Source organism: Aphelocoma coerulescens, chromosome 2, assembly GCF_041296385.1.
Source record: "Aphelocoma coerulescens isolate FSJ_1873_10779 chromosome 2, UR_Acoe_1.0, whole genome shotgun sequence".
Lineage (NCBI taxonomy): Eukaryota > Metazoa > Chordata > Aves > Passeriformes > Corvidae > Aphelocoma > Aphelocoma coerulescens.
In genome coordinates this window covers 72,041,273-72,051,151 of record NC_091015.1, presented here as the reverse complement: position 1 = coordinate 72,051,151, position 9,879 = coordinate 72,041,273, and the positions used below count along the sequence as shown (strand labels likewise).

The window sequence follows — 9,879 nt, the reverse complement described above, 5'->3', positions numbered from 1 at the left end:
CCCAGTAGTTTCAGTGGGAATGTGTATGCCTGTGGTGTTATTCCCATGCATGGTTGTACCACTAGATTTCTTTAGTGTATGGATATATACGTAAGTATGATTACTGAGTTTACATTTCCGACATAATTTGTTGCCCGTATACATTTCATTAATAATAAGCAGACTCTATTTAAAATGTAGCCCTCAGAGAATTTCTGTTGTTCAGAAATTAAATTTAGAAGATATGTGTGGTGTCTACACTGTGTATCCCTTTTTATTAGAATTGTGGATTGTCTTTGAAATAATATTGTAAAGGTCAACTCTATTGTACAGATGAATTGCCAAGTTATAGTTAAAACACTGGAGGATTTTTGTAGGATCTCAAATAAAAAAGAAGAATAGAAAGGATGATAGAAAGATTATCACATTATTAGTTAAGCAGCTGATTCCAAATGATATATACTGTCAATAAAATCTTCCCTTATTGTCTTTAAAATCATCCTCAAAATTATTTCTTTTTGTTCCAGTGGCTACATATCATCCTGGAGTCTAGAAACAAGTCTTGAATAACAAGTCGATTTCTGTTTTGTGTATCTCTGCTGCTCTGTTGTGTTCAGTGATAAATGCTCTCAGTGATGAGTTGGCTTAAACTTCATACCATTTAGATTTAATGTCACAAAGTGTTATCTTGAATTTAGTGCCATCTATGGAACCTTGGATATAATTTTAAAAGGGAACAGAACCTATATTTCAGCTAAGGAGCCTATATTTCAGCTAAGTGGACCTTTTCTTTCCATTCCTGTCACTATGCAATCTTAAATGAACAGAAGTAAATATATGAACAGATTTTTAAATATGGCCAATTTGGACATTGAATAAATAATTAGAAAACTAGCCATTTTGCGAAGTAGCCATAAGTTAATACACTTGGAAAAAAAATACTTATCGTTATCAGCTTCTTTTATTTATAAAGAACATGCTTGTTTTAAATTCAATTTTATATGAAATGAGAGTTTGGCCATGTAATTTCATGTTGGACAAAAGACAAGAGTTGCTTAGGACTTACAAATATGGACTAATTAACAAAATGTTAGAATCATAGAATCATAAAATTAACCTGGTTTGGAAGGGGCCTTGAAGATCATCTTTCGATAAAGAGCTGATTCCCCTGTGGTCAGGGACACTTTTTGCTAGATCAGGCTCCTCACAGCCCAGCCTGGCCTTGAACACCACCAGGGATGGGGCATTCGCAGCATCTCTGGGCAACCTGTACCAGTGCCTCACCACCCTCCCAGTAAAGACGTCCTTCCTAATATCTATCTATCAGTAAGATAAGTATGTATTGTTCCTACTAGCAACTCAAAGAAATAGAATTTCCAATTGCCCTACATTGTGACTTGAACATTCAGAGTCTGAAGGGTTTGTCCACGGCAGGGCAGGGAAGGTGTAGCTCTGAATGTGTTCATGGGCTTCTGTGTCTCTCTGTCTCCGTGACAGCTGTGATGACTCAGAATATTAACCAGATCACTTTTTAATACTACTTTAGCTAAGCAGCTGCAAAACAGAGAGCTTTTCAGTTGTTTAGATTCCTTTTTTTGTCATTCTCTTGTATCTTTCCTTATGAAATTAAAAAACTCATAATTGTGCTAAAATAGGCTGTAATAAAGCCGGTGCATGCAAGTTTTAAACAATTGTTTTAGCACTGTAATTTTTAAGCAGTTAATGAAAGTCATTGTTTTAGATCTAGTCATGTAAGTGTAAAATTATGAATGTCTGCCCTATTAATCAAGTTGCTTTTGAATTCTAAAGAGATTGTGAGGTAGGAGTTTGCTCAGTGAGACATAATCGTTTTTCCAGCTCAATACAGACCAGTCCCATTATTCATGTTTTCTTTTCAATAAGAACTCACACTGTAATTCTAAGCACTTATGATAATTACAAAGGACATTTTTTCTTTTTCTTTTTTTCCTTTCCTTTAAAATGCTTCTTTTTCCTCCATTGGCATTATAACAAAAAGTAGAATATTATAACCATTTTAAATTCTAGTTGGGACACTTGCATTTTGCTTGGCAAATTTTATCCATTTTCTTGCTTGACTGTGCTGTACAGCTGTGTTGTTAAACTGCTGTTGCATATGCCCCAGGTTTTGTGCTATTTCAGAGCTTATGAAATATGTCAGTTGTGACTGTCCTACAAGGAATTTGCTTACTGTAAAGGTGATTTTTTATAGATTAAAATTTGGCTTAGAGTATACTTATCCAGATAAAGCCTGAGGCAATCAATAATTGAAAACATTAAGAGATTAAAAGGCCATTATATATATACACAATTAAAAATGCGAGTATCATTGCATTCTTATAGAGATGGAGACCTTTCTGGCAGTTGATATTATCTAATCTCTTACATAAATACCTATGATGGCTGTGCTTATTCTGTTATGGTAATGAAAGTCTTAAGCCCTCAAACCCATCTCTGGTGTTTCACTCTTCCTCTGAGCTGGCTCCAACCTGGAGCAATGCAGCATGCTTGTGTAGTGGGAAGCCAGCTCCATGAGGAGCTGATTGGAAATTAAGCTCCTGTTTGCTAAAACTGTGTGATGAAACCAAGGCTGGGTTTATTTATCGCTTACAAGGGCAATATATAGGTATGGTCAATGGCTTTTGTTGCAGTTTGGCTTCTTACTTACTGTGTGACTGTAAGCCAGATTCTTTCAAAAGTAGTCAGTTATTTTGGTCTTTCCACAAATTTTCAATGTGTAACCATAGTGTTTTGAAATTAGTGCCCTAAAAACTTTGTGACTCAACTCAAAGTAAACGTAGACACTTTGGTTTTAGGACAAAAGACACCTCAGCTCAGCTGATGCCCTTCTATGGCTTCAAAGTTCTCCAAGTAACCGCAACCACCACAGTGTTTGGGAGGAATGTGAAAAGCAGATGAAGATATGACATGATATGATACAATACGATATGAGATATGATATGATATATGATTATGATATGATATATATGATATGATATGATATGATATGATATGATATGATATGATATATGAATGCCCATCATTTCCTTTTGAGGCCTACTGAAACCAGTTGGTTCCTTTGCCCTCAAATAGCTACCGCAAATATAATGAACTTTCCATTGGAAATGCCTTTTCTCTAAATAGTCAGTAGAGACATAGATATCTCTGTCCTTAAAATTCTGGATGTGTCTTCTCTCTCCATGAATTGCATGCAGAATCAATGGCTGTGTTAGCCAGGATGGATTCCTTAACCTTTCTCTCCCTACTCTGACAGTTTTTTGTACAGAGTAAAATAATTGATCTAAGCAGATTGGATTTCAGACCATACTTTCACTTTAGGGTAGTTTAGTGTAAGAGGTGATTCATCTGCTTTCTTATGTCCCTCTTTTTTGTTTCCTCTCTTTTTGGAGAGGGTGTAAAGACTGATGCAAGTAGGATATCCTGTTATCAGTAACTGGGAATTGAGATCCCAAAAGAGAAGCTGCTGTTAAAGGTATCAACCATACCATCTATTTTTTAGTCACTGATACCACTCAGTGTTATGTGCTTTTGGATTTAAGATAATTTTTATTTGTATCTGCATGAGCTGGTAATCACTGAAATACTACTAGGGGAGGAGATTAGACAGAAAAGTGTATTCTTGTCATACAAGTAGCTGGTAATATTTTAAAGCACCAGCACCTGTGGTGCTAATAGTTGCATCCAGAATTCATACAAACATGCCTGAAAGTTACTGATGGAACAGATACTGCACAGTGTGGCTTTTCATAAAGTGGCAAAGCATCAAGAACACACAATGAAAGATTTCAGTATGTGATTAGATCCATGAGTACTCAACAATTGTTATCATGGATTAGGCGGCACTTCAGAACCTTGAGATAGTTGTCGATTTTGTGGGAATCTCGGCGGAGGCAGTGCAGCAGGTTGTAAAAGGCAAAGAGTCTGGAGTCCTCATCAGCAAGCTGCAGGGATGGAAGTCCGTCCCATGGAGTGTAAATGTCATTTCCGACCTCCCCAGAATGAACCTAAATACACAAAATGGTACTAATAGTAAATGATACTGAACTAGAATGTAGAAGGCAGCATTTAAAATGCTGTCCTTGAAGAATGCTAGTTACTATTGTACGGCTTCTAATGTGCTTTCTGTTGTGCCTCACACTATTCCATACAATGTTCCACATCTTCATTCAGATTTTGAAAGAATTTGTCAGATTTTCCGGTTTATTTCCCTAAAGCATGTAAAAAGCATAACTGTCTCAGTAGTGTTTTAAGAGAACTAGTGTGTTAGCCAATATTCAGGGAAACCTGACTTTGCAAAGAAATCAAACCTTCCTTCATGCATGGACTCATCAGGGACATCTCTCTTTGGCTCCCTCCACCTTCAAAACTTTGTTAACACTTGTTCTTAGAAGTTGTTTGTGTGAAACCAACAGATTTGTCTCAGCCCTTATCAGATAAATCTCTCAGTAATACATATTCAGAAGTACTGGGCTTCAGATTCCATTAAAAAAAAAATGCTGAGTGATACAATGACCTCTAATGTTAGAAAGCTACATGTAGGAACTCATGTAGTGAGCTAGTATTTGTGGTGAAGATTGGTTTAATTTTCCTTGTTTGAAAACAATCATTAATTTTCTCATATCACATAAATCTACTTTTCATAGCAAGAAGGAAGTCTGTGCCTATTGGTGCTTGTGCACCGTCCTTATTTCATACAAGTTGTACTTTGTAAAGACACATAGGAGAATATGTGTCGCTATGATCCAGTTTAAGCAAAAGGCAAAAAAACCAGACCCACCTATGACTCAAAAATGTGGTTTGACACTAATGAATGTACCAGTCTTATCTCTTTCAGTAAATAATGTGAATGAGAAGGTGGTGACAGGGCAACTGGAGCAGCACCTAACTTCTTACTCTTATCTGGAATCCTCACCTGCACCCTTTTTACACATGGATGTGTGATAGAGATGTATTTGATTACACTGATAAATGTATTTGTGGCCTGGATGGTATAAGGTTTCTGAGTGAAGAGACACCTCACTGAAAGAGAGACCATGAGCAATCTAGTGGAAAGTGGTGGATACAGTGATGGTGGCACTCTTCGTGCTGTTCAGCTGCTCAGAGCAGTGAAGTCAGAACCTCTTGTCAACATCTAACTCACTGACAGAATGATAAATTCAGCAACTAACAGAGGCCCCTTTAAAAATAAACAAGCAAGAGCTGGTTTTATTCAGGAAAGCATTCAATCAATTACTGGTAACAAGAACTATTCAAGTATGGGTTTTGTGAAACAACAGCCTTGTTGTCTAAACTTACAAATATAGGGTGAACCAAGTCTGACACAGAGTCCAGAGGAATCAGTGTGGTGTGAAAAGAGAAATGAAAGATGTCAGGGTTACTTTGCTGTATGCCACATCTTTGCAATAGCCCAGACTCCCAGAGCTGTTTTAAACACAGTATCTGTTTCCAAAACTATGCATAATACCTATTTGTATACAGATAAATATAAATATGCTAAAACACACACACAAACACACACACACACACACACACATATATATATATGTATATATATGTATATGTATATGTATATGTATATGTATATGTATATGTATATGTATATGTATATATGTGTGTGTGTGTGCATATGGAAAAAATGGAGATGCCTTGTTAAACAATCAGGATTGCAAATTGAAAATACTCAAAGATAGAGTGACCACAGCCAGTCCTGATGATTACACCCTCCCCTGAAGCATGACTGGGAGTATGATGGGTTATTCTCTGACAATCATATCACATTGTCTCTTTAGAAGTTGCAAGATAGCAGAAGAAAAGAAAGCTGAAAGAAGAAAGCTGAAAAGATCTCAAACTCGACTATTTTGTCTCCCTTTTTTATTTTCACATCTACTGTTTCCTTTCATATTCCAGGCAGGGAGAGCCTATCAGTGTATGTGTCTTCCTTAAAGCAATAGGCTGGAAGGGTGTTAAGGACCTAATACTTACCCGCCCAACGATTTTCTCCATTCCTTCTAGAAGTCGTTTGTTTTGTTCTTCAATCTCCACAGCCTTCCAGAGAATGGTTTCTGGAGCTTCTTTGATTCTTTGTACTTCAGAGGCCAGATGGATCAGGGGATCATTCCAGGAGCGCAGAACTCCCAATATTAAATTCAGTAGGTCTTCATGCTGCTCACCCATAGTAAGGAAAGGCAGTTAAAGGAAGAAAGCCAAATTCTGGTAACATGTTTAGAGCAGTGTCCTCAGACACTGTGATTTAGGAACTTATTCCAGGACCTATCACTGTATGTGCCCTATAGCCCAGTCTTAGATAGCTCTATGCAATTGCATTTTTGAAGTTTGTCATTGGTGTCATCATGTTCTACAATATTTGCACAAGCCGTATTGCAGCGGAAAATATAATCAAATACTCTCAACATTAAGAACTAGCAAGCATAACTATGTCTCATCTCTGTGAAAGCAAACCCAGAACTCCTTACCTGATTTTTGATGAACATTTTAAAATCCACTGACTATTTTTATTATTTTTTTTTTAGGTTTAGTACTGACTGGAAGGTGCACATTCTGGGAAACCACAAAATAGCTTTTATTGCCTCTACATAATTCATCTGTTCTCCCCTTTGAACAGTAGTGCTTCCAGCAGTAGCTCTCTGGTTTTAAAAACTGTCCTTTCTTGTGGGCCGTAGGAATTCATAAAGCTTATGGTTTAAGGTAGTGGCAGTACTAAACCTTTTCTTCTTTGCTAGATGCACAACCCAGGGCTGTGAATTCTATTGCTCCCAATAGAACTTCTGAATGACACACAGAAAACCTGGAGATACTGTGGGATTGAGAAGATACCACCACCACCATGAAACTGATAGAGATTTCACTCTGGAACAGCCCCACGTATATAGCTCTGCTTATTTTTTTCTCCTGAGAATTTTCAAATCGTATCTGTGAGCATAGGCTGAACAAGATTATCTTCATCTTCACTGAAGTTTATAATTATTACAAATGATGTATGTATGTAGTGTGTTTCTCTTTACAGATATTTTGCAGATTTTCACACTAGAGTCTTAGTATTTGAATGATGATGTGACCACTTTTACCTACTGGTAACAACAAGAATATATTTTCAATGCTTTTTTAGTAATGCCAGTGTTTTGAGTTACTGGAAAACTATTTATCTCTGTCTACATACAGCGATGTGTTTTTATGTTTGTAAATATATTAATTGTTTATAAGATGTTTTAAAATAATGTTTAAAAGTTATAATGTTCTCAGCACTGCACAAACATGGTATCTGGCAATGCTCCATGAGGTAGTATTTTAATTGGAAATAAGATGCAGTGATTAAATGTACCATACAGGAAATGGAAGGTATGATGAAAGTCACTGGTACTTATATATGCTGTATGGTTTGCAACTTAGTATCAGCAAATGTTAAATCAACTTTGGCTTTTTGGTGCTTTCCTCTTCCTGGCTTTTTTATTCGGATTGAGCTGATCTCCCTCTCACTCTGACTGCTGCTTCATTGTTCCATAACCCTCCTTCCCTGCCTTCCCCTGCTCTGTCTTACACTGAATGACCCTAGAAATGAGACTTACATGAATCTGCTGAGCCTGCTCCTTATCTTCAGGAGTGGTTAAAGATGCAGTGTGGCAGCTGTTGACAGCTTTTGCAATGAAACCCCGGCCCTGGGCGTAGCGTTCATCCTGCAGATCAGCACAGACAGGCATTATTGAGACAGAAAGGTAAGAGCTTCTGCTCAAACACTGTGCTAGCTAATTGTTGTTCCATAGCTTTTATCACTTCTTTTATGCTTTAATGGTCAAAAGTTTCTGGTGAGTCTCTAGAGTGGAACTGGCACCCAGCAAAAACATATGTTCCACAGATAAAGAGTGATGGGAAAATGGTATCTTTTAATAGAAGTGCTGGGGATCTTAGCAACATTCAGGCTATATACAGATTTGGTCACCATTGGGACTATCACTGTCTGTGCAGCAGTCATATTTGTTTACTTATTGTATGTTAACATATGTTTGTGATTAAAAGTATTAAATTGGTGTGTTATATTTTCTTGCTCTCAGGAAAAGAGTACTTACAAATTCATTGAACATTTCCGAAGAGAGGAAGTGGATGTAGTGTGAAAGTTTAACTGCTCGGTCAAAAAGTTCCTCAAGGGAAAGTTGGCAATTGACAGATCCATTGGGGCAGATTGGCAAAGAGGTCACTCCTTCCTTTGTCAGAAGCATGTGAGACACCAGAAGGACCACCAGCAACAAACCTGTTCCAGTTTAAAACACAGCAAAATAGGCTCACATTGACTTGCAGGTGCATTTAGAAGTGGCTGTCAGAGCCAGGTGCTGGGTGATTTGGGCTGTGCTGTCATACAGCTCAGAGTACCCCCTGTGCTGGCTGCTGAACAGCAGTGGAGAATGGACACACTGTAATTCTGTAATTCTCTCATCCTTTCTCCCCTCTGTCATCCTGATGCTATAGCAGAGCCTGTTACAGAGTTTGAGGAGACAAGGTAACCTGTGCTCCATGTACAGTGTATTCTGAAGTCTTTTAGTCTTTTACTATGTGTCTGAATTTATACCATAGTGATAAACAGAAGAAAAAACAAATCAAACTTCTTCACAGTGCAAACACAGATACATAATTATATTTGCACAGATACATAAGTTTGGAAAATAGATTGGTCTTTTTTTTTTTGTTTGTTTGTTTTTTGTTTTTTTTTTTGGTTTTTTTGTTTTTTTTTTTACTCCTCCTCCCAGAGGTCCTTTTCTTCTTTGAAAACATTTGGAGTTAAAATTAATTTTTGTGAGAGAATGGTTAGGTCACTCTTAAGGTTGTGATTGTCCTGGGAGTTTCTTCAAAAGATTTCCAGCAGCTGTGCTTCTTTGCTTGTTACAGTTTAACCCTAAATTTCCTACTTCTAAGAAATCAGTGATAGTTTTTGTCTTTTCTCCCTGAGCTTCTGAAACTGATATAAAGAACTTCTCCTTATCTAAAGCACAAAGCCTCATCTGTTTAAAACTTTCCATATTAACAGAGTGAAGTTTTTTATTCAGTGAAATAAAATAGACAGAAAAAAACAATGGAAAATAATTAAAACAGAATATTTGGTAAAGGAATGCACTTGTTCTGAGACTTTACTTCTGGAAACTGACCTGTTACCTATATTGGTTCACTAGACTTATTTATAATGCTAAATTAAGTGTATTTCCTAAATCAACAAAACTATCCGTAATGATATAATGTGATGTTTCTTTCTAGCTCTACATTAAAAAAAAGTGGATTTACACAATATTGAAGTAAGCCTTCCTTCTCCCCCATGGGCAAGGTACATGCTGCACACTGCAGTTAGGAAAGTACTCTGAGGAATAACTCTATGAATAAGAAAACCTGAGACTTGTTGGCTTGGAAAGTTGACAACCATTAGGAAAACATTAATTTGAACATTACTACATCACCTCTAGACTTGTGGATAATGACTTCCAGTCATAGCCTTCTGAGTGGTGTAGCAAACCAGTTCAGATCCAAACTTTCACATGAAGGTGTGACATCCCTCAAGCCAATTTTCTGTGACACTGCCCAATGCAAAGGTACTCTTAGAAGACAAAAGGAATCAAGTTCCTTTCTTCAGGTTTCACCCTTTCTGGAAAAGTAGGGGGCTGGAAGACCTCAGTTTCTAGATCTGTTACATTTCAGCTGCCTCCTAGTTCAATCGAAATGGAAAGAAATATAAAAATTATCAGCAGGTGAATGTCAAAAGTCTTACCTTTCAGTGAAGCCCCCTTGGTGCTCATGGTAGGGATCCTGTGTGATGACTTGCTTTACCAGAAAGAAACCTCAATACTTGCTGTTATTCTCTGCAAA

General features: G+C 37.2%; 1 protein-coding gene across 1 annotated transcript; it reads right to left on the bottom strand.

Moving 5' to 3' along the window:
* Positions 1-3,824: 3,824 nt before the first annotated feature.
* Positions 3,825-8,279, bottom strand: PRL (prolactin). The gene is made up of 4 exons (XM_069005866.1): positions 8,100-8,279; positions 7,602-7,709; positions 6,001-6,180; positions 3,825-4,022 (listed from the first exon to the last, which is right to left on the bottom strand). Exons 1-4 carry the CDS (start codon positions 8,247-8,249, stop codon positions 3,831-3,833), a joined length of 630 nt encoding a protein of 209 aa, XP_068861967.1. The 5' UTR covers positions 8,250-8,279; the 3' UTR covers positions 3,825-3,830.
* Positions 8,280-9,879: the final 1,600 nt, after the last annotated feature.